Source organism: Echinops telfairi, unplaced genomic scaffold (genome assembly GCF_000313985.2).
Source record: "Echinops telfairi isolate 266 unplaced genomic scaffold, ASM31398v2 ScPeMD7_3;HRSCAF=10, whole genome shotgun sequence".
Lineage (NCBI taxonomy): Eukaryota > Metazoa > Chordata > Mammalia > Afrosoricida > Tenrecidae > Echinops > Echinops telfairi.
Window position 1 is genome coordinate 12644452 of NW_022103899.1, and position 25727 is coordinate 12670178.

The 25727-nt window shown below is 40.3% G+C and overlaps 1 protein-coding gene and 1 non-coding gene across 2 annotated transcripts in view; both read right to left on the reverse strand.

The window, feature by feature from the left end:
* The window catches only part of ZSWIM2 (zinc finger SWIM-type containing 2), a 22665-nt gene extending 5966 nt beyond the window's left edge, over positions 1 to 16699 (reverse strand). The window contains exons 1-7 of the mRNA XM_045297044.1: positions 16690 to 16699; positions 14653 to 14729; positions 12538 to 12578; positions 8296 to 8506; positions 7272 to 7523; positions 3244 to 3328; positions 2410 to 2522 (exon numbers count right to left, since the gene is read on the reverse strand). Of these exons, the coding sequence (XP_045152979.1) occupies positions 2410 to 2522; positions 3244 to 3328; positions 7272 to 7523; positions 8296 to 8506; positions 12538 to 12578; positions 14653 to 14729; positions 16690 to 16692 (782 nt within the window). The 5' untranslated portion in view covers positions 16693 to 16699. The remainder of the gene's footprint in view (positions 1 to 2409; positions 2523 to 3243; positions 3329 to 7271; positions 7524 to 8295; positions 8507 to 12537; positions 12579 to 14652; positions 14730 to 16689) is intronic.
* Positions 15966 to 16088, reverse strand: LOC115872110. The gene has a single exon (XR_004047654.1). It is a non-coding gene; the product is annotated as a small nucleolar RNA SNORA26 (small nucleolar RNA).
* Positions 16700 to 25727: the final 9028 nt, after the last annotated feature.

Consider the following 25727-nt stretch of genomic DNA (forward strand, 5'->3'; position numbering starts at 1 on the left):
GAGGGCAATGAATGTACAAATGTGCTTTACACAATTGATGTATGTATGGATTGTGATACGAGTTGTATGAGCCCCTAATAAAATGATTAAAAAAAAGAAAGTTCACCCATGATACAGAGATGGATTTTACTAAGATCATCTAATGATAAAAAAACACAACTTTACATTTTTAATACACCTTAAAAACCCCAAACTAAATTCACTGCCTCTGGTCTATTCTGACCCACAGCAGCCCTAAAAGAGTAGAACTGTCCCTGAGCGTCTCCAATGCTGTAATCTATACTGCAATAGAAAGCCTCGTCTTTCTCCTGGGAAGCTCCAGGAGGGTACAGATCACTGACCTTGTGGTTGTGTAATCGTTTCTGTTGTAAGAATTAATACCTAACTAGTCCCAAGGAGTTGGAGATTGAAGAAGCCTCAAATGTCCCAACTCTTTTTCCAAGATGCTGGGCTGTTCCATCCCTTGCCCTCTATTGCACCGGGAATATTCCCTCATGTTTCTGGGTTCTGTGCAATCGCTGCAGCATCCCAAGTGAACTTGGGAAAGCTTGAGGAGAAGTCTCACAGGGTGATTCAGTCCAAAATCTGAATGTCAGATGTTGGGTCCAGAGGTTGTATTCCACTCCTGGCTCTTGCCAATGATGAGATTACACACCCTGCTCCTCAGAGGGCTAATTTTATATGTAGCAGGAAGGCATTGCAGGGAATCCTGTTCAGAATTGCTCAGAGGTGAGTCCTATCGTTCTCCACCTTCTTACCAGACCCACGCAGGAAAAGGTCATTTGGCGGGAGTTATATTGATTATCGAGGATGTAATTAAATTAACATATAACCGACCTTTCACTCAACTATACTAATCTGATCTCGACACTGAAGTAGCTTATTTATGCACATATGACCTGGGACCTCTGGCAGGATGTTTCCAGTAGGCACTGTCCTCCTACTCATCTTCATCAGGCCCTTTAGAAGCAGCTTTTCTCCTTTCAGCTGTAGTCAGTCACTCCTTACATCCATTCCAAGTACCAGGAACCAAGCACTGCTTTCTCTTCAAATCGTATCAATCTTTCGCCATTTACAAGCACCAGTAACCACTCACTCCCACTGAGATATTAACATGACGATTCATAACAGTAGCAAAATTACAATTATGAAGTAGCAACGAAAATAATTTTATGGTTGGGGGTCACCACAACATGAGGAAGGGTCGTGGCATTTGGAAGATTGAGAACCACTGCTCTACGGGTTTCTGAGACTCTAACTCTTTAGGGGAGTGGAAAACCTCATCTTTCTTCTCTGGAGAGGCTCGTGGTTTTGAACTGTTGATCTGGAGTGAGCAGCCCACCACAGAACCAGTGTGCCACCAGGGATCCTGACAGTAACCAAGATAATGATTAAACAGAGTGTGTGGCCTAATGCATACCTTCTACTAAAGTCAGATCTTAATCTCATCCTATCATGTTCTTTAGTGGATTATGCCCTCCAAAATGGGACTATAGCCATATGGATATGAAATCCAGAATTACAATATATAAGGGGCTACAGCTTGAAGGGCCATAGTAATTAAATACGACTCAGCAGTTAGCAGCCCGACTCTATTACTGTACACATGAGTGAGTGTTAACTACTCTGTTTCTCTTTAAAACCACTCCCTCCTTTTCCAGTTTCTCTGCCTAGTATGCCCTTCTTCCCCTAATGCCTGCTCCACTTTTGAATATCTCTGAGGCCTGTTCTATAGGAATAAAACATATTGCTCAAATAGCTGCTGTATAAGACCTTTTTAAAGTGTGGCAGAGCAAGGTTGTCACTTTGAAGATGACAGTGTGCCTGCAAGCCATGGTATTTTCAATCACCTCCTATGGATGCTGACTCATAGTGATCCTATAAGACAGGGCAGAGCTGCCCCTGGGAGTTGCTGAGACTGTAACCCTTTACAAGAGTAGAAAGCCCCCTTTCTCTCGAGGAACCCTTAGGGGTTCAAACTGCTTACCTAGTGGTTAGTAGCCCAACTTGTAACCACTATACCAGTAAGGCTCTGTTTTATACCACATAGAGACCTAATAATGATGATAGATCGCTGTATTTGAATGTTTACTATATGTTATGGCTCATTTCATAAAAATTCCATAAACTTGATTTGATTTCTATTTTAAGGATAGGAAAATGAGGCAGAGAGAAGGGATAGAATGCCCCTAAATCAAAGAGCTGACACAGGGTTGAGCTGGGATAAGATTCAGGTATTCTGACTTGCTATAACTTGCATATTACAATGCAGTCGAATATTTAATATGAGTGTGGTCTAGTACTAGAATGAATTATTGACTGAAGGTATGAATAAAACTTACACAAAGTGAAAAATTATTCATCGATTCCTAGCACTATAATAAATGTACATTTCACTTAGAATATTACCTTTGCTTTTCTTGAAAATGTGGCCACTTTTCTTCCATATCATTTTCAGTATCTGTATATTTTACAGTTTCCTTTGATCTTTTTTCTAGTGGTCTCCATTTTTGGTTTCTTCTCTGTAATAAGTAAAGAGTAGATGTTATTTTGTGAATAATGAATATTTTCATTTTTTGAATTAAAATTAGTAGTGTGGATACTGATAATGTGAATAATAGACTCATCATTTTTAAACATACCAATGTTTTTGTACTGCATTACAGAATGAGCAAAATATTACTGGGTCTAATATATGATTGTACAGCTAGTCCAGTGACAATACTTTTTAAACTAAAAATACAGGTCAATAGTAGTAATAGTGAATGTTTAATTTTATTCAGTAAGTAGAAGACAATATTACTCAATATAAAGAGATTATATTACTATTTAAATATGCAATCTACATGATCAAGTTTTATTTTTATTAATGTAAACTTTTATTATTTAAATTATTTTTATTACATAAAGTATAAATCATATGTGATGTCTATTTATTAATGTAGAAAAGGTTGTCAGCAGTTTCATCATAAATATGTAACACAGAAATTAAATTCCCAATCTGATGGCTGACATTTCTGTATTTAACATTTATTTATAATGCCATCAGCAGTTCAGGTGTTCGTTTCAGAAATTACGAGTGTGAACGCTGATTGCCTGTGCATCCCTATGTGAAAGAAGCTCCTCAGAATGTCTGAGGTTTTTACAAAACAACCGCCTCTATTCCAGAATGGTGTATATTCCCATTACCATTATAGATACAACAGGGCAAATACTATATTGAATTTAAGGAGAATACTGTACCTCACGAAATGTAAATATATGGGAAAGATGGCAGCAGTTACTAAAACACTCTTGGCATAAGTGATATTCGATACATTCAGTACATCTAAAAGTATAAAACAATTTAAAATCCAATTATTTGATGATTTTAGGTGAAAAATTACAGTCACAACTTTCTGGAAACTATCCAGTCATGAGAAGGTTGATGGCCAAGTCCCTTTCTAAATTACTTTTCTATTGCTGTTAACACAAGTTACTACAAACATAGCATCTTTAACATAAACAAGTCTCTAGGCGTCTCACTGTTCGACATTCCAAGGGTGAAATGAGTTTCATTACTTTCTGGAGGCTTTAGGGCATTTCCTTGCCCTTCCCAGCTTCTCGCGAAGTCTCACCTTCCTCACTTTGTGGACCCCTCCTCATCCTGTACAGCAGCGGTTCTCCACCTTCCTCATGCTGCGACCCTTTCATAGTTCCTCATGTTGTGGCGACCCCAACCATAAAATTATTTTCGTTGCTACTTCATAACTGTAATTTTGATACTGTTATGAACTGTAATGTAAATATCTGATGGGTAGTATGTATTTTTATTGTTACAAACTGAACATAATTAAAGCATAGTGACGAATCACAAAAACAATATGTAATTATATATTGTGAAATATTTATTTCTAATGACAAATAAATGAACTTTTGTCTTGAAGCAGGGTGTAGCATGGGTAACAGTCTTCACGCCGTGTACTCATATGTGGGCGTATCTGCATGTGGGCGGACTGGCCTGGAGATGGATAAACCAGCGGTGTCTCGGTTCTTAAGACCATCAGAAATACGTGTTTTCTGGTGGTCTTAGGTGAACCCTGTGAAAGGGTCATTTGACCCCCAAAGGGGTTGTGACCCCCAGGTTGAGAACCGTTGTTTACAGCGAGCAAAGCTCTATCTGTCTATTACATATTACAGTTCAGTCTAATATTTAATAAGAGTGTAGTCTAGTATTTTATAGGTACTAGTATGCATTATCGACTGAAGGATGACAGCCACACTTCCCTATGTCTCTTATCTCACCTCCTTCTGCTTTTAAGAATTACATTGGGCCCACCAGGGTAATCCAGGATAATCTCTTATTCAAACTCAGATGACATAACCTCAATGGCACCTGAATCAATCCTCTTTGATACATAACCTAATGACAGGTTCTAGGTAGAGGCCGTGGATGTATGTGGGTGGTCATTATTTTGACTGTCATACACTCCTGCTAGGATGCCTGTCTGGACCACTATCTCAGCTTTTTTTACCTCTTTCTCAAAGTTCCTATAGTACTTGCTGCTGATTGAACATTCTATCATTGATTATCTAGTACTATTTTCCAGTTCTTTCATTGAGTGCAACAGACTTATTTAGCAGCATCTTCCTTGAAAATAGGAATAATATTGTAAGTCTTCATTTTTGACAAAACAGTGAAATGGGCAAAATGTTCTCAATAAAAACCACTGACCAAAAATACACCAATGTCACTTCACTTACAAGTCTAATCTCAAGCTTATACCATTTGTACAAATTTAGTAACAAGCGGACCATTTACTTAACAGTAATATCCAGAAAATAAACAATTTCCTGAGCAGTAGTCAAATAAATCTACTTTCTTACTCAAGCTGTCAATGATGTAGAAGACTATTGCCATGAGAAATTTGGGAAAATCTGTTCTTCTGAAATCATGTAAAAACAAAGTGCTAATTTATTCATTATTATATATTCATTTATACACACAGGGAAGATTCAATGTATGGGAGTAATGGAGCAGTTTATACAATACAGCAAAATATACTGGACTACAAAAAGTTACGCATTTCTACATTTGAACACATATCTGATATTTTTAGAATATTCAACCATTCCCCAAATGATTGGGAAGTTTGATTTTTCAAAGTGATGACATTAGTCCTTCAGGGGTTGAAGAGAGAGAGATCACAGCTCATATAAATTCTTTGTTTAATGTGTAAAATAAGAGTGAGATAGAGGTGAGTAATTATCAGCCGACTCCAGAGAGGAATTGATGGGAAGCAAAGATACGCTCAAAGAAGAGTGCAGACTGGTGGGCATCACAGTGACACATGCGTGGTTGTAGACATAACGAAAGAGGTATTACAGACTGAATGTCCTTGCTCCAAGCCAAGATGTGTTATAAGCCCAAACCTAACCCTATAGGAGCTCTCTGGAGAAAGCTAAGACTTTCTGCTTCTGTAAAGATCTACAACCGAGGAAACCCACAGGGCTGCTCTATTCTGTCCCGGAGCTCCACTCTGAAGGCGCAAGGACTCGACGGCAGAATGTACGTGATAGGACCTCTGATAGCACAAGGGGATCTGTGTGAGGAGGCCAACTGCAAAGCCAGCAGTTTCAATCTAGATGAGGCTGTGTGCTGCAGAGCCTCAGAAACCCGAAGAGCAGCGCTATCTGCCTGACAGGGTTACGCTGAGTCAGAATCCACTCGATGGCAGGGGTGGACTCCCACTGGGAATGGAGTTTTCATTACGTTGTTGAGGGCGTGTAGAGTGTGTCTTGAAGCGTGGTGAAAGTTGTCAAGAGTGTGGTTGAAGTTGTCAATGATTTTGTCTTTCTTGGATCCACAATCAATGTTCACTGAAGCAGCAATCAAGCGATCAAAGGACAGATGCATTAGGTTAATTTGTGGCACAAGACATCTTTAGAGCACTGGGAAGCAAGGGCGTTACTTTGAGGACTAAAGGTACTCCTCACCCACGAGAATTTCTATCGCCTTACATGTGTTAGAAACTAGGGCCATGCAAACAGAAGACCTAAGAAGAATCTGAGCACTTGAACGGTGGTGCGGGAGAAGAATGACAGTACCGTGGTACCGCGGACTGCTAAAATGACAAACAGGTTTGTCTTGGCCAGAATGCTTCTCAGAGGCAAGAATGGCGAGACTTCTTATTACATACTTGGGACATGATGTCAGGAGACCCCTAGTTCCCGGAGAAGGACATCATGCTTGGTAAAGTAGAGGGGCAGCATAAAAGAGGTAGACCCTCAAGAAGATAACTTGCACTGTTTAAATTTTGAAAAACCCCAGTTCTTTAGGAATGTAAAAGCACTAGTACCATAACTTACAAAAATTTGTCTTGACATTGATGGAGCTTATACTGAGAAATAAAGTTTATATATATAGGTTTTATTTTTAAAACTCCATTCTTCCATGGGCATTTGAAGATCTCTTGTATGTTATATATAAAACAAATCAATAACCCAACTCAAGGAAAAATATACCATTTGCTATTAGGGGTGATGGCAGTTTATAAGAGTTAAAAAAAGAAATTCTATTTAAATTGTATTCATCATGATGTAATTCAAGAAAGATTGAAAAGTAAACTCATGAATTTTAGGATTATTTTTTAATAGAGTGAAATAAAATATTTATTTTAACATACCATCCAACTACATTTTAATTGTTAAGAAAAAATTCTTTGGGATAGCAATTAGTTGATAATTCTTTATGAAAATTGTGGAACAGTTAAAGAGTTTCTTAAAAAGTGATGAAAATTTTTCTCTAATACTTTTGAGGTACTGAGTTTGCAAGAAAACAAAACCCACAGCCATCACAGTTTAGAGTACAGAACTAACGAAATACACAGTCAAGCTCATCAAAAGTCCTGGTTCAATTCACTGTGTTTTTGCCTTTACAGTCTCCTTAATGGTGGTTCAAAGACAGTTCCGGTGAGCGAGATGCCCACTAAGGCTCTGAGATTTAGAACTCAGACAGAAGCTAAGTAATGCCCTTGTGCAGAGCTCCTAGGATGGGTACAATTTGGACTGGTACCTGCACTAGAGAGTATAGTAATGTATCTTTGAGAAAGTGCAGAAAACAAGTTCTTTAGAGTCTGGAAGTCTAGGGCTGACAGAGATCACCACTCTGGAAATCTCAGATAAGCAGACGTCTCGTAGGCAAGTACACTATATGCACAAGGAAGAAAATACACATAACAAGAGATACTCTAATGCTTAACATTTTAAACTTTCCTACACATGGTACTTACTTATAGCAATTCCCCTCAATTGGAAATTGTTGACAGTTATTACAGGGAATCCCAAGGTGTTTGTCCAGTCGCTCTTTCTCAGCTGCACTCTCAAGTTTGCTAGAGTTTTTGAATTCCTCTAAAATAAGCTTTAATGGTGCAAACTCTTTTCTGCACAGAGGACATTTCAACATGGAAGTACTTGTTGTCATTTCTTGAAAATTAGCTAAGATCTTCATGCATTTTATATGAATACTATTGCCACAGCCATACCTGTCAGAAATGAAATTAAAATTTACTATCTGTATACAGTAACATTGTCTATATCTTTACATCTATATATGTGTGTCTCATTTGGTGTGTTATCATCTTTACTCTCCATAAAAATAGAATGTGAAGAGATTGTCCAGATATAGACTGATACAAACACACACACACACACACACACACACACTTGAACACACACATATTCTGTCAGGCAGTCTGCCTGCCTACTTACCTCCGCACACATCCATTCATACTTAAGTTAGCCCATGGCGATTCCAAACACAAGTTCTCCCCCAGTCCAGTGACAGGACAAAAGATTTTGCATCGTTAAACTACTTTTCATTTGTAAAATGCTAATGAATACAGGCTTAACACAAAAAAATTAGATTAGAAGAATAATTAGCCATTGTTATTTCTTAAGTAAAATGCTTTACTGAAGGCAGAGGTGCCATCTTATTTTTCACAAATGAGACCATATGCAGTCCTGCCCAAGGAATTCTTGCCAAAATAAATATTTGGAACTAGTTCATAATTTGAAAACAAGCGCTGGAAGAAGCCACATGAAAACTCAAATGTGCATCTATTCATGTATGTACATTCTAATTCTCATTCTTGCGCATGTAGCCTCGAGAGTAACAACAGTGTCTCTTACAACGTGTACGGCTGAAACTGGCTTCAGGTAAAGCTTTCTATTATTTATGAACACGCTTCACAACATAATTAATTATAATCATATTAAATGAGAACTCTTTAGACTCCAAAGAAAAAGGTGCGTCACCTGCAAAAGGTGACAGGAAGCTTTTTCTCTAACAGCACTTCTTGACAAATGGAGCAGACGTCCTCTGGGTCGATTTCCTTTTGCTTTATGTGCCCATCTTCTTCAATCGGTGTAGTTTCCCCATTTGTTTCTGGTTGGGGAGTTCTAACTCGGTGTGTTCCCCGGAGCAAGTCACTGATTTCTCCTTCCACGAGTCCCAACTGGAAAGCAGCTAGTAGAAAACCCCAAAATATTAAAAATGAGTGGTGTCTTAATTATCTAGTGCCGCTATAATAGAAATACCACAAGGTGGTGGTTTTAAAAAACGAAAATGTGTCACAAGTTAGGGGATTAAAAGTCCGAATCCAGGGCACTGGCTGCAAAGGGACGTCTGCAGAGGGAGCTCGGTCAGCTCTCATGGAAGGCCCTCCTTGGTGATCTCCAGTCTGTGTCCCATGTGCATTTTCCTATCTCTGCCTGCTCCTCTGTCCTTCTTTGCCCTTTTGAAGTCTCAGTGGTGACTGGTTTAAAATGTACTCTACGCTGATATGGCCTCTTCACAGAATAATGAAAACTCATTCCCAAATGGGATTATAGCCATAGGTATAAGGGTTAAGATTTATAACACATTTTTTGAAACACAATTCGATCTATAACAGCTTGTAACTTGGGAATACAATAATGTTACAATAATTTATGCTAAATATCAGAAAGACAGTTTTAACTGAATAGCAGAAAGAGGGTTTTAGTTGAATTAGTAACTGGCTTTTACCATTTTTACATATTCCTTTACATTTCCTTTCATTGCCAAAATGTCAGTAAAGAGTCATTAAGAGTGGACTTTTTTCCCCTCTTGCCATTGAGAACAGTCGGTGGAAACACCTGTAGTCTGGGGGATGTAGATTTTCACATTCCGCTGTTCTTAACATAAATTGTGTTTTAAGTGTCTATAGATCTGATTAGGTAATCCTAGATTTTTATTTGTTGACCTATCCTCATGCTATTTTCTCCTTTCCTACATCTTCTCCTCAAGACATTATAATTTAAATATAAATTTAAGCCACTGATTTTGGTCTCTCTAGGTTTGCATCATTTTATACATTCTTTTACATATATGGACGGAGACAATTATTGGTAATAAAAAGAAAAGCTCTGTTTTGATTTTTCCTGGAAAGACATTTATTGTCTTAAGTATTAAAAATATTGGAAATATCAGTTACATTTTAATAAAGAAACTTCTATTCTTTATCCTCAGTGAAGTGGCAAGTGGAATGTAGGGTGTTGTTAATAATTAACCATTACTTTTGGGAGGACTGCTATTTGTTACAAAGACAGTGATATCTGCTCTTTAAAATGGGAGGAAATGAAGAACAAGTTATGCTTTGGGAAACAAATATTTTCTGTAGGAGAAGATATACTGAAGTATAAAAGTTCATAAGAGGAGGAGGCCTTTGCATGTGGTATCATATGACTTGGAAATAAAAGTGGGGGAAAAACTCTCCTGAAATTAATTTTGAATATTACTGTATAACACTATAAAAGAATATTCTGAAAACAATAAAAAAGAATATTCTGAAAAAGAGCAAGGCACCTAACCTTACCAGACATAACCACGTGTTATTATAAATAATAAATCTAAAATAGATAAGATTTAAACTAAGTAATTAGCATTATAAAAAGGAAAACAGCCCAAGTGCAATTCATATATGAAGTACAAATAGTAAATAAGACAGTAGGAGATGTCCACTCTTTTTAGTCTCAGAGAAAAGTGGGTTAAAATAAAGACAAATCAACCACACTGGATAAATTCTACTGCCTGGAATTTAATTAGTTGTACAACTATAAGTCTGATTCTAAATTAATAATTAAATGCTGACAGAAAACTATTGTTTAATTTTAATATTTTTTTACATAAAAATGTCCATCAGTTAACATTTACAATACTTAAAACTGTAAATTAAGAGGGAAGTTACATTTTGGATCATCTTTGTATGTAATAGTTTACATTAGTAAACAACTAAAGCTTACTCTTCACTCATTCCTTGATTACTCATCTCCCTCTTGTGGTAAGTATCATCCATTACACCACGTCAACACCTAGCCCCTGCCTGTCTGTCACTTTCTCTTCCTTTCCTTGCCTTCCACTCCTGGAAGCCTCCAAAGCATATTCCCTTTGGTATGAATACCTTTCTCTTGGTCTTTAATGGATTCTTTTCACTTATTATAGTTGTCGCCTATATTTTGGCTTTTATGATCGAGTAATGTTGGCATGATGTTCTCCAAGTCATTGAGTGCTTGCTTCATGTTTTGTCCTCGTTGTGCAGCTCTGATAAGTATTCCATGTTGGGTTCGTATCAGAGTTTCTTAGCCATTCTTCTACTGATGGGAATTTAGGTGGTTTCCAGCTTCTGCTATGGTACTGAACTGAATATGAGTGTGTCTATGCTGTTCGAGCTATGACAATCAGTAAAAAAAGTGTCTTGAATGAAATTGTGCCATAATATAACTGGGATCTAAAACATTATATTTGCTCGTTTTCTTGCAATTTCAAGTTAAGTTTAGGTGCAATAGTCACTACAAACTCTGCTCATAATCCTAAGGGTGACGGAGCAATGCCAGGTTCTCTATAAATTGTATCCGTTTAGAATTTATCCAAATTAAAAAATTCTTTTAAAATTTTTCTTCAAAAACTAAAACAAAACCAACACCAACTATTTATGATAATTTGGATAACATTTTATAGAGCAACTTCTTTTTCCACTAACCAATTCCCACAAACCCTGTTTCATGACATTGCCTGGGTCCCCACAATGAAGCAGCCCTCTTCTGCTTCCTCTGTGTGTAGCATTTCCATTCTTCCTTCTTTCCCATGGCTTCCTGCATTCTGAACTTCATCCTTGGCTAATGCTGCCCCTTTGATCTCCTATGGTTAATTGTTCTAAGGAGTGTGTACCTCCCTATTAGCGGTTCACTTATGGGCCTATCAATTGGCTGAAAATTGGGCCACAGTGATAAGTTCAATTCCAGGCAAGAAGGGTGTCTAAGGGCCCTAGTCTTGGGGATGCACCCATCTCTATCAGATCAGTAAACCTGGTCTTTTAGAGGTTTCTCCCATATTTGTCCCTCACTTTATCCAGAAGCTTCTTTTATGATCTCTTTCCCAGTGGTCAGCTGTGGCTGAGAGCATCATTGAGTCCTGGTCTCAGGCTCATGGAAGCTGCCATTTGCATGGCTCATTCGCTCTCTAAATGAAATGCTTCCTTGATTTTCTTCACTTTTTCTCCTCCAGAGAAGGAGAGACTAATAATCGTACCTTAGATGACCACTTCCAAACTTTTATGACTCCAGCCACTATTCAACAAGGTAGGATGTAGAATACTGTCTTTGTGGACTATGTGAAGCCAATTGACCATGCTGTCCCCTAAGATTATGTTACAGAGCCCCAAGCACAGTGACTTAGATTCAATCCTACAACGAGCTTGGTTATAGCTAAGAAACATTCATAATTTTGCCTCCTGTATGCTATATTATATTTATGTGCATACTGGAAGCACATATAGAGATGTAGACATATCCTCCTTCAAGCCTACATCTCTTTGTGGGTTTGGTCCCATTGCTTTCCCATACCTATTCAGCATGAGCCTCTGTCTATATATTCACTCCTCCATTAGCATTGCCATTAGCACAGGGAGGTGTTTACAATACTGTTTACCTGTGCTGCTCCTCCCAGGGCCTACTGTTTGCTGGGATCCCGCGCCCTCCCTTCCCTTCCCTTCCCTTCCCACTCCTGGCAACATTCAACAAATGTTTCTTTCCACATGTGAAGGCTTCCTTGACTTTTCACAGTAGTGTTATCCCACAATCTTTATGTTGTTGTGATTGACTGATAGCACTCAGCATGTTGCCTTGGTTCATCCAGATTATGAGAGGATTTGAAAATTCATTCTCATTCTCCAATGCTTTGCATTCTTCCACTGTGTTCATGTACTGTAGTATCCCTTCTGCTGCTGATGGGCTTTCAGGCTGTTCTATCTTTCGGTTATTGTGAATAGTGCTGTGATAAACATGGGTGTGCGCCTGTTTGTCTGTGTCAAGCTCTTATACTTTAGATATATATTTACTGGTAGGATTGTGCAATCATTTGGAACTTCATTTCCAATTCTTAAGAATGTGCCATACTATTACCATTTTACACTCCTACCAGTTGTAAAGTGAAAAATTCTTATATTTGCATAATTCAAAGTAGTCCAAAACAAAACTTACATTCATGATTCCTTGGAAGCTTAAATTTTTTCAACAAGACCCTAATTTAGAAGTAGAGAGACAGACATTAAATATTTATTACTGAAACAATCTCAAAAGGTATCATTTAGTTTTAATTTTAGACTAGGAATAACATTATACCATTTATATTGCTCTAAGAATAAACTTTAAACTCTCCATAGGTCTTCTGTTACAATAGTGGTTAAATTTGCTTTTTAAAAAGGCTCTGTGGAAAACAGAGGATTACTAGAAATAAAACACCTTTGGAGTCCATGTATTTCTTTGTGACATATGAGCATAGTTATTCACAGATACGAATTATTGAGGAAATGTATGTATTCATGTTACTTTCTACAAGTTTCCCTGCATATGAAGTATTTTTCTGGATATAGTATCAAATGACTATCTTCCTAAATATATTTATAGATAAAGTATCAAAATGACTGTTTTCCTACCATTAGTAGAGGAGAAATATTGTATGATATTTAAAAATAAATTTTTCATCAAGTAAAATATGTTTTTTGTTCTTAAAGTGAGAAATACAGTAAATATTTAGATGAAATTTTCATTGAATTTAAGATTAGTATTTTGTACAAAATGAGTTAATTATGTAAAAATCAGAACAGAATGCCCTATCCTGAGGAAGCTGACCTAAAAGGAAAATAGATGACTATTTTAAGTAATCACAATACCAAATTGCATGCTTTGGAAGGACCATATTTATACAATTAGATTAGGTTGCCTGCATCAGTAGATGCTCAATAAAAAAAAAGACCAAAGCAGCGCGCGTGCGCGCACACACACACACACACACACACACACTCACACGCACTCAAAAGTAGGTAAGAAAATTATTAGAAATATGAAGTACACAATTTTCTCAATGTATTTAGTTTTTTCCTCCTCAAGTGACAATGAAATCATTTCTTTAAAAATGTAACTAATGATTTCTTGCTATCTGTATAGACAGGTAAACAAAAAACTTGGCTTACACTAAATTGAGAGAGAAACATTTTGTTTTTCCCTTTCTAGAAGATTCCTCCTTAAGTTCTAGTTCAGATGACAACATTTAGACTACAAAGGCAATTTCTGGTAGAGTCCTACTTCTATCATGAAGATTCGTATTCATTGAAGAGGAAAAATTTATGAAAGATGACCAGCTTAGGTCATTATGAATGGAAGGGGTGAATCTTTTCAATTCTTCTGTCTGTATATGAAAAATGTGATCAAATTAACTTCTGATCAAACTATACTTTTGGAAACATGTAATTCTGAAAGCACAGTGATACTTCATAATGAATCATGTAACTGGCATTATGGATGTGAATTAGGACGTTTTTCTTTTTCTTTTATAGTTCACATTTGTCCATCATGAGAATCTAAAGATTAGGATTTTAAAAAATATTGAAAACATTAGCATGAAGAACTTGTCGAGGTGGTATGAAGTTTCTTAAAACCTTATTCCATCTTCAGAATGAGACAGTGCAAAGACTATTGGTAAGTTAGCACTTTTAGTGTTATTCGGATCTCCTCCCCCACATCTGAAAGCAATGAATTCCTATGACACCTTCTGTAAATGTATACCAAAATACCATAACATGAAAAAGCAATTACCATTAATTTTTATGGGAAAGTATTGAGTGTTCCCTAGACCAACTAATAACTTACCAAATCATACCAAACGGTACAACAAACCCACAGCTCAACAAATGCGCGCACATTTCGAAGCCATGCGATTTGGTGGTGAGATGCTGAGTGCAGAGTCTGGCAAGGAGCCTGACAATGCCACTGAGCTAGCTGCTCAGGTGGCAAGCTGTCTCCTTACGAGGTCAGTGTGAGACAAATGCTGGATGCTAGTCCGCTGCTTACTATGTTTCATATAATTGAAAATCCTTTCAGTGTCTTGTGGTGAATGAAAACACAAAGTAATGGAAGTCTTTCATAAGAGTGAAGTGGCGTAAACGGAACTTTTGAAATCTGAGGGATAATTGGTATTCCTCAAATTTCTTTCAGCTTTCAATACTCAAACCACGGAGAAGGAAAAACACAGCAAAACACACACGTAGCTGGCCAACACGTTCCTTTGTGGAAGATCTGTACTGCGAAATCACTTACCAGCAGATATGCTTACACAGGTCCCGGCCTTTCAGAAACGTGGAGCAGTTACAAGTATGAGGATTTCCTAGGAAAACCTTTAAAAGAAAAATGTATACATAACAAAAAAGTCAGTGAAATTTTAATCAGAGCAAAACCAGGTTGATGGCTAATTAGACAAACAGGGATTTGAGGGTGTAACATAGTTTCCAAAAAACCAAACTCACTGCTATCAATTAAAAAAGGGAGCTTTCCACTTCTATAAAGATTTATAGACTCCCAAATCCATAGGGGGCAGTTCTATTTGTCCTATAGGGTCACTGTGATTCAGAATTGACTCGATGGCCATGAACTTGATTTGGGTTTTTTTGAAGCACCTGGTGGGCTCAAAGTGCTGACCAGGCCACTGGATGTCCTCAAAGACCGAATACAAAGGCTGAATACATATCTACTGGGGAATCTGAATGCCTGACTTGTTCTTTGCCATTGTTAACCACTTGCAGGATCAATTAATACCTACCTCTTTTAAGTGCCCTGTATCAAGCAGGTGAAAATACATCTAATTTTATAAGGTTACTAATAATTAACTCTTCCAAGCCACTTTTTAGTAATCCTTACCAGAGGCACCTCTGAAGAATTAGTGAGCGGTTTCCCAAAAAATCAGCCATGGAAACCCTATGGGGTATGATTGTACTCTGATTTACACACTTGATATTGAATAGACTCCACTGGCAATTTTTTAGAATTGATTTGATGGCAGTGAGTTTGGTTTGGGTTTGGGGAGGCAACTTGGGGTTGGAGGAAAAGGCCTTTCATTCACCAGATACCGTCAACTCAACTCTGCCTTATGGCCACCCAGTTGTGCCAAAGTGAACTGTGCTCCGTAGGGTTTTCAGTGACTATATTTTCAGAAAGAGGTCTTCAAGTCTCACTTCCCGGTGCCTCTGGATGTACTGGCATGTCCCGGCTTCTCTGGGTTAGTTATCCAGAGGACTATATTGGCTCAGGCAATTGATTCAATACACTTAAGTATTGCGAGCAATGAAGCGAAACATCTTAAGCAAATCTAGATTGCTAAATTCTATTTCATACTTAATAAGCCTTGGTGGTTCAGTGGTTTAAACGATTAGGCTGCTAATTGAAACCCACTAGCTCCTCCGTGGGAGGAAGGCCAGGCAGCTTGCTTCTGTAGAGCCGGCAAACACCACGGGAACAGTTGTACTCGGTCCTATAGGTCATTGGGATTCGAGCACCTAAAATGCACGACACAAAACTAAAAAAATTCAAATCAAATCGTGGGGTGTGAGATGTGAATGATTTTTTTTTCTTCTTTCAGTTGTGACTCCAGACAGGATCCAAAGAGGAGTTCTACCGACCTCGTCTCTGGGTTTTATGGAGATTTGCTTTACCCTTCTGTGTTAGCCTCTTAAAGTACTGCAGCAACCTTAAAAGGGCACAAGAAAGGGAGGTGAATGATTTTTGAGTGGTGAGTGTAGGCTGTGCAAAAGTGAGTACTCTGGTCTTTCAAAAAAATTAAAAATAAATTTCATTAATTAAGATCTTGGAGGCATTGCTGTTTTAAATCATACTTTAAAGCGCTGACTTCACAACTAGTAAAGAAAAAAGAGAAAGTTATTTTGTTTACGTGGCAAACTAGTGGTGTGCAAGCCCCACTCCGGTAAAAGCACCTTGTTAGGTGCAGTGGAGTTGAATAAATTTCTACTCATCGCTACTCTTAAGACACTAACAGTCCCACAAAATACTGCGAAATATTGCCTACTCTTGCTGCATGATTGCTCCCCAAACTCGCTGCCACACAGTCAATTCTGACTCATGGAGACCCTGTAGGGCAGAGTAGACTTGCCCCTTTGGGTTTATGAAGCTGTAAATCTGCAGGCAGGGGAGCAGAAAGCCTCCACTTTCTCCCCAGAAGCAGCTGGTGGTTTTGAACTACTGACTTTGCAGTTAGCAACCCGACATAAAAACCACTACACCACCCAGGCACCTCCATTATCAGTGACAGCTAAGAACAAAACCTAGCATGGACGCAATACAAACCATCCAGTTAGAATCAACGGCTCACTCTGCCAAGCCTCAAGATCAAGGTTTATCATCTAAAAAGAATTGACTGCAATCTGGGCTCCTAACTTCCCACATGAACCTTTCCAACAAATACTGTTTCTCTCTAGAATAGATTTAATCAGTTGTTCCAGCCAATCTTCACAGCCGAGGGGGCCGGAACAGTCGCAGGGATGCGTGCGACGTCGGCGTGCGACAGCGGAGCCCCCAAGCCTGGGGAGGGTGCAGAAAGCGACGCGGTCGGCGTGGGGGGCGTGGGGGCGGAAAAGGGGGGCTAAGGAGGCGGAAGTTACTCGGAAGTCCCTGGTCTCCGGCGCCTCCTCCCTCAGCAGGAAGCCGGTGGGGCCCATCTCCCGCAGGAGGTAGATGCTGCTGCTCAGCGCCTGGTCCTGCTGCCAGCTGAGGCGGTCGCTCGCGCGTCGGCGCCGCGCCGAGCCCTTACAGCCGCGGCGGAGCATCCTGTCCCAGGCTGGCCGAGGCGGCGCGGTCGAGCGGCTCCACCGCGCGGCCGCCGGGCTCCATGACAACAGCGCGCCCTCCGGTTGCCTGGGCGACGGCGGCGGTCGCGCTCGGCGATGTCCCGGCATGCCTCGCGCCGGGCTGTCGGTTTCACAGCGCCCCGCGGCCCGCGCCGGCGGCTTCGACAACTGCCGTGCCGGGTCAGAGAGGATTTCCAATGGCCAAAGGCAGAGTTGTCAAAGCTCTTGTAGCTATGGCCGGGATCTTCTGGTTGTCACCACGACAGCAGATGGTTGGCTTTCTCCCGGCTCCGACCCGCAGGCCTGGTGATAGAAAACCCATTACAGTCTGGTCTCTGGATTTTTATAAACTGCGTTTTTATCCGGGGGAAAGCGAACTGCAGGTCCATTACCGTGGCGTGGCGACCCTACAGGAGAGAAGAACTGTCACATAGGCGTCCAAGGATGTGCTCTTCACAGAATGCGAGCATCACATTTCCCTCCCAGGAGCAGCTGCTGGGGCCAACCGTCATCCTGTTCGCAGCGGAACGCTTAACAGCTGTGCCACCAGGCCTCCCGTGTCATTGGGGAGGGTCAATATTTCACCGACGTTAGCCGGTTGCCTACTAGGTGCACTGTCGCTGCAGGAAGAGCGGCGACGTCAAAGACGGGAGAGGGAGAGGAGACCTCACCCCAGGGAGCTATCCTCTTTAGTCCACGTGTAAATGCGTCTGTGTGAAGGCAAGGGGAGCATTTCTCAGTCGCAAGTTTGGTGAAGATGTGTGTGTTTGTATATTGGTTGACTCTGGGTATGTGGCCTCTAACTTTACAAATCCCTGCACTCGCTGCCATTGTGTGGATTCTGTCTCACAGTGACACGACAGGACAGGGTGGAACTGCCCCTGGGGGTTTCCGAGGCTGTAACACTCTGGGAATAGAGAGCCTTGTCTTGTCTCCTGCTTAGTGGCTGGCGGTTTTGAACTGTTGACTTTTCAGTTAGCAACTATGGCGTAATGACTGAACCACCAGAGCTCCTATAGCTACACTAAGGGATGAAATTTTCAAGTTATACAAATTTGACCAAATATTTAAAATAACTCGAGTTTTGTGCTTATGTTCTATAAGAGGAGCTGTAATTCATCCTGGGTTAATTTAAAAAGCCGTATGCGCCAGTTACATAATCTCCTGCCAACTTGACTGAAGGGGTCCTCAAACTTTGTAAACGGGGCCAGTTCACTGTCCCTCAGACCATTGGAGGGCCGGACTATAGTTTTTAAAAAAACTATGAACAAATTCCTATGCACACTGCACATATCTTATTTTGAAGTAAAAAAACAAACGGGGCAAAAACACCCAGCGGGCTGGATAAAGGTCCTCAGAGGGCCACATGTGGTCCGCGGCCATAGTTTGAGGACGACATGACCTTCTCCTAAGGATTCTGGGAACTCCTGTCTTCCTCCCTGCAGATGGGACACATTCTCTCTCTGCTTCACATTCTGTTGACAAGTCATACGAAACTATGCTGATGGCAGCCGGAGCCCTGGAGCTGGAGAAGCCACATGGCGAGCCACCCCAGCACTGAGATACTTCCACAGACTTTTCACCCATGGCCTGTGATCTTCCTACTTTCAGCATCACTGCATGTGCTGCGTGAGTCTATAGAAGAATTTATGGACTAGTATTGGACATGTGGGCTAATATCAAATTTATGGATTTAATCTGGACTGGGCCAGATGTTTTCTTAATAAACAATTACTCTTGAATATAAACCTCTCTCACACACGAGTGTCAATGAATTCGTTTCTCTAGTCAGCCCAGACTAACATATCGTATTAGCAGAATTTCTCTAAAAAGACAGCAGCATTTGCTAGCCCGATACCATGACCATGAATGGAGGACATTTGTGCTGTGGTATCATGTGAGGAAACCGCCACTGGTTTGTGTCAGGAGCAGGAGAGGAGAAAAAGGAAAATGGCATACAATACAAAAAGATGTGGGTTATGGAAATTCTCACATATGAGATATCTACATTAAAACCAACCCCAGGCCTAACATTTTAAACTAAATTTGATTTCTCTTTTCTTATTCTGAGTAGCAACAACTAAATTTATGCTACAGTACTCAACTGGAGCATCACATGACAGGTGTGAGATTTCAAATTGAAACATAATTTAGAAGAAAACCCTATATTAAAAGTAAATATGCAGAGGCTTCAAAAAATTCTGTGGAAAATGGAAGCAGAAGCTTTGGTTGAACCTTAGTCTCTGGATCATAGTGGTAATGACTGGTTTCCAGTGAGGAGTTATTCCATACATTGCACCTTCATTGGCTTCAATCTTGCTTAAAAGACTGAAGGAAATATCACCGAGAGGAGAATCAAGGTTCTGAATCTCTCCTCAATTGGTTCTTGTCCTCACAAAAAAGAATCCAGCTGAGGGACACATTCAGACCAGAGAAATGGTTTGAATGGAATGAGTGAGTTTACAGAAGGAAATTCTTTGGTGTAGAGAGCTTCATAGGGCCCCAAACTAATCTGAGGGTATAGCAGACCAAGGAGCCGGAGTTTGTTTAGCTAATTCTGGACCTTCCACCACTGGCTAATTTTCCAGTGGGTCTTTTGCTATTTGCTGTCTTTCTGTAGTATGCTTTTCCATTCTAGGTACATGCGCCCCTAAATTCAAGAGTTCATGCTGGGCCTCTGTGGTGTCAATGAAAGCTTTTCCTCTGAGCTACTAGAAATAATGGAGCAATGATCATTTTTTATTCCCTCCCCTCCTTAGGGTTTGCCATAAAGGGTACATATCTTCACCCTAGAGACCTCCCTTGGCAAAAACCCTCCCCTGTAATTTAGTCTCTGAGACATCGAAATGTTTGGGGGACGAGAGAAGTGATTGGTTCCTGAAGGAGTGCCTGAGAGGTAGGCATGTTTCCTGTTGGCACTTGAGTCTGTCCACTATAGTCTAACAAGATGAATCCATTGGGGCTCGCACTGGCTACCAGTTAAGGCAGGCAAGGGAGACAAAGAGGAGCCTGGGCTTCAAGGGCTATGCTGGTGTAAAGTGATCCCACAGCAGATGAGCCTTTCCTTTGTCAGGGACGCCTATAGATCCTGATACTAAAAGAAGCTAGAGTAATACATGAAACCCTCTATGGGGCCCTTAGCTGCAAGGGGCTGGTCTAGGGCCTCTAAACATATCCAACACGAAATGTTCTAAGAGGGGTTAGCTGGCAGATTAACAGCTGATAGTAGTGGGGCAATAAAAGGGGATTTAAGGTATAAAGCAAAGATACAAGAAAAGGATCATTGTATAGGTTAGACACATCTGGCCTTTTAAAACAGTATTCACAGGTCCTCCCGTGCCTTGCAGGCCTGTTAGCTGTTCCTTTTCTCATTAGCTTCAGATTGTGCCACTTGGTAAGCTTTCATTCTGGAATGGTGTATCCAACTGCTTATTTCTAGAACCTCCTTGGCAGTCAGAGTGCAAAGTATGATTGAATAGGGCCCTCTTCAATATGGGGAGAGTTGGGATGCTGAGTCTAATGGAGCAGAGAAATAGGAATCTTCTTTTCTCTCAGAAACCATTGAGTTCTGGAGGGCATCGGTCCCAGAAAGGTGTAAGGGGTTGGCACTACAGAGTCCATAGGCATGACTGGCTCATCGTTGTTAGCTGCTGTCCAGTCAGCTATGACCCAGAGGGTCCCTCTGTACAATAGCACGAACATCGCCCAGTCCTCTGCCGTCCTCCCAGTCATTCTATGGGTTGAGTCCATTGTTGCAGTTACTGTTTCAATCCATTTTGTTGACGGCTTCCCCTTTTTTTCCCCCTGCCCCTCTACCGCGTATGACGCCCTTCTCCTGGGACTAGTCTTTCTGATGACTTGTCTGAAGTATGTGAGATGAAGTCTAGCCATTCTTGCCTCTAAGGAGTATTCCGACTGTACTCCTCCCAAGACAGAGCTGTTTATTCTTTTGGCACTCCATGGTTCTTTCACGTTCTTCACCAAAACCACTGTTCAAATCCGTCGATTTGTATTTAGTCTTCCTATTCAGTGTCAAATTTCACAGGCTTATGAGGCCATGGAAAAGACATTGGTCAGGTAGCCTTTAGTCCAAGTGGTGGATTCAAATAGCTTAACAACAGTTTGCTACCCTAATGACAATTTTAAGTATTAAAAAGCAATCTACAGAAAATAGTTTATTATTTCATACAGTTAATATTTGACAATAAAAGAGGTACACAAAATAGATGGTTATAAGGGTTTTAAAATATTAATGAAAAAATATATCATTCCTGGCAAAAACAAAACCAAAAACTGTTACTCAAGATATTTCCATATTGCTTCTTCATTAGCATCCTCATTTGCAATATTCTTTGCTTTTATCAGAGCATCCTGGGCTCTGTGATTTATCCTTAACCACCTTTTCACTGTAGGAGTAGCTTCAAATTCCTTTAAAAGTAGGCCAATTTAGCAACTTCTCTTAACATAGTATAATGTGTTAGTCTGGGTTGACTAGAGAACCAAATCCAGATACAGTCATATGTGTGTAATAGAGAACTTCATATAAAAGAGCAATTGTACATTAAGAAAACATCCCAGCCCAGTCCAGATCAAATCCATAAGTCTGATATTAGCTCATATATCTGATACTAGTCTATAATTTCCTCTTCAGACTCACAAAACACATGCAATGATGCTAAATGCAGGAAGATCGCAGGTCAGTGGGTGGAAAGTCATGTGGATCCAGTGGTGTTGGAAGCATCTCAGCACTGGCGTGGGTCTCCAAGGTGGCTCCTCCAGTGCCAGGGCTCTGGCTCTATCAGCGCAGCTCCATGTCTCTTGTCAGAAGGAAGACAAAGCAGAGAGTGTCTGGTCTCCAGGGAGGAAGACAGGCGTTCCCAGAATCCTCAGTAGAAGACCATGCCCACGCAGAGGCCTCATTGACAGGCTGTGGCCTGATTGACAGGCTAGTCTCCACCCCTTCACAAATTGACAGATTATGTAACTGCCACAGTGTTCATCCCTGATAAACCCCTTCCTGCTTCTCTTTGCGTTTTTGTCCACTGAAGTAACAAATGCAAGGGAATACAAATGTATTTCATCAAAGTATATTGAGTTTTGTGACATGAAGAAGTAAATATTACAAGCATAGTTTCATATAAATTTTTATACCTATGGGCAGAATGAACATTACTACAGATGGGTGCTTAGAATATATGGACGTGTAGATGAACGTTAAAAGAGTAAGAAATGTAAATCTGTGTGTTAGTCACCTAATCTGGTATCAATTTAAGGATTAAGAGTGTAGGGGTGGAGTCTAGCCTGACAATCTGGAGATAGCCAATGAGACTTCTCTGTGGGCATGGCCTTCTCTTGAGAATTCTGGGAAATCTGGTACTTCCTCCTTGGAGGTGGAAGACACCTCTCTCTCTGCTACTCCCTGGGAGACACTGCAGAAGACAAACCACATGGACGCAACCAGACCTCGGAAGCCGGAGAAGCCACAGAGAGACCCCTGCCAGCCCTGAGATGCTTACTTTCTACCCACTGGCTTGTGATCATCCTGCATTTGGCTTCATTGCATGTGTTTCATGAGTCTGAAGGGGACTTTATAGATTGGTATATATATGGGCTAATATTGGACTATGGCCTTGGACTGGACTGGGTTGGGACGTTTTCTCAATGTTCAATTCCTCTTGTATATACAACTCTTTCTTATACACATATGTGTGTGTCCATGGATTTGTTTCTCTAGTCTACCCAGACTAACACAATTTGTGATTTCCACATTGGGTGACCACCAAGCTTAGAGTGAACCCTGACTACAAGTGCCATTTTAACAACCAGTGCGTGGAACCCACAAAGAACCAGGTAGAGGTTTTGCCATGCTGGTGTGAACCAGCTGAATATCGCCACTGCCTTATCCTCAAAGTAATGTCCTTGATTTTAACGCTTTAAAGAGGATTCTCAGGGCTCGTTTACCCAATGCAATGCTGACTGCCGCTTCTGTAAGTATTGACTGTGAATCTGCAAGATGAAATCCTCAACAACTTGAATATCTTTTCCATTTATCATGATGTTACCGATGGGTCCAGTTGTGAGGATTTTAGTCTTCTTAATATTGAGTTGTAATCCATACTGCAATCTTTGATCTGCATCAGCATTTTCAACAAACAAAGTACTGTCACCTGCATATCGCAGGTTGTTAATAAGCCTTCCCCTAAACCTGAGGCTACGTTCTACTTCATATAATCCAGTTATTCAGATGATTTGTTCCGTATATACAACCCTAAAGCACACCTTCCCAGATTTTAAACCATGCTGTATTCCCTTGTTCTCTTTGTACAACTGCCTCTTGATCCATGGACAGGTTCCAAATGAGCGCCATGACATGTTCTGAAATTCCCATTCTTTTTAATACTATAGTTTGTTATGACCCACACAGTTAAAATTCCTGCCAACGTACTGCTGTAGCTGCTGTTGGGTGCTCTGCAGCCACATTTTGCTTGTACATAATTTCCATGATATTGTTCTATAATTTGTGCAGTCTGCTGGACAATCAATCTTTCTTTGGAAAGGGTATAAACATGGATGCCTTCCAGTCGGCTGAGTAGCGGTCTTTCAAAATTTCAAGCATAAACTAGGGAGGGCTTCCTGTGCTTCATGAGCTTGTTGCAACATTTCAGTTGGTATTCCTCAATTCATGGAGCTTGCCTTGGTTTTTGGAAAGTGCTTTCAGTACCTTGTTCTTGCTCATATTCTATCTCTTGAAATGGTTCAATACGAACTAGTTCTTCATGGTATAGTGACTGTGTTGTTTCAATCTCCTTTGGGTGCTTCCTGTATGATTCAATAGTTTGCCCATAGACTCTTCCGATAGCAATTTAAGGTGTGGGTTTTTTGATTCATTCAGTGTAAGATGTACTGCGCATGATCTTCCTTTTTGGCTTTCTAACTCTGGGTCTTTGCACATTGCAGTATAATGTTTTACTTTCCCTTTATTTTCCAGCTTCTCTTTGGAATTTTCTGTTCAGTTCTCTGACTTCATCATCTCGTTCATTTGCCTTAGCTGCTTTATGATTAATAGCAGGTTTCAGAGTCTCTTTGGGGATCCACTTTGATCATTTCTTTCCTGTATTTTCAAGGATCTTTTCTCTTTCTTGATGTTCTTGATGTCATCCTACAGTCCATCTGGTCTTCTTTCTTTTATGTTTAATGCATCAAATGTGTTCCTGAGATTGTGGTGGGCTACACTCAAAGTTGCATTTTGGCTCTCGTAGAGTTGTTTTAATTTTCTTCAACTTCACCTGAACTTACATATGAACAATTCCTGTCTGTTCTACAGTGAGCTCCTGGCCTGGTTTTGGCTGCTGATAAAGAATTTCTCTGTCGTCTCTTCCCAGTGATGTAGTCCATTTGATTTCTGTGTATTACATCTGGAGAAATCCATGTAAATAGTTGCCTTTTGTGTTATCGGAAAACGATATTGGCTATGAAGAAATCGATGGCTTTGCAAAATTCTGCCATGTGCTTTTCCAACTTCATTTCTATCATGAAGGTAATATTTCCCAACTACTGTTCCTTCCTCATTGTTTTTAACTCTTGCATTCCTATCACCAATAATTATGAACACATCTTGATGGTTTGTTTGATCAATTGTGGGATTTTTGATACATTTTCTTCAGTTTTTTTCATCATTTGCTAGCTTTAGTGGTGTGTCAAGTGCTGGTGTTGGAATGGGTACACCTTGGGCTGTTAACTGTAAGGTTAGCAGTTCGAAATCACCAGCCAACCTGAGGGAGAAAGACCAGGTTTTCCACTCCTGTAAATAGTCAGTCTAGGAAACTCAGAAGGGCAGTTCTGCCGTGTCTTTACAGGGTCACTGTGAGTCAGCGTTGACTCAATGGCAGTGAAAACCTATAGAGCTGGTGCATAAATTGGACTAATAGAATATTGATTACATTTCCTGATGTTTGGACAGACACTATCCTATCACAGACAGGATTGTGCTTCAGGTAGATTTTGAAATGTCCTGTTGGACCATGAATGCAACACCTTTCCTCTTGATTGTGTCATGCCCAGTATAGTGAGCCATATGATTTTCTGATTCAGAACCACCAATACTGGTTCAGTCCAGTGCATTAATACCTAGAATATCAATCTTTATGCATTCCATTCCATTTTGAACAATTTTCCTAGATTTATCCTTCTTACATTACAAGCTCCAATTAATAATTGATGTTCGCAGCTCTTTTTCTCATTTGGAGTTCCTCAGAAGCAAATGAAAGTCCCAAAGGCTTTATTCTGGTCAACTTTACTTTAAGAAGGCAGCTCTTCTATCAAAAGGTATAGCATCTGGGGTCTTAAAGGCTTGAAGGTAAACAAGTGGCCATCTACCTCAGAAGCAACAAAGCCCACATGGAAGAAGCACACCAGCCTGTGCAATCACAAGGTGTTGAAGGGATAGATATAAGGCATCATCAGAACAAAAAAATCTTACCATAGTGAATGATGGGGGGAGTGCGGAGTGGAGACCCAAAGCCCATTTGTAGGCCACTG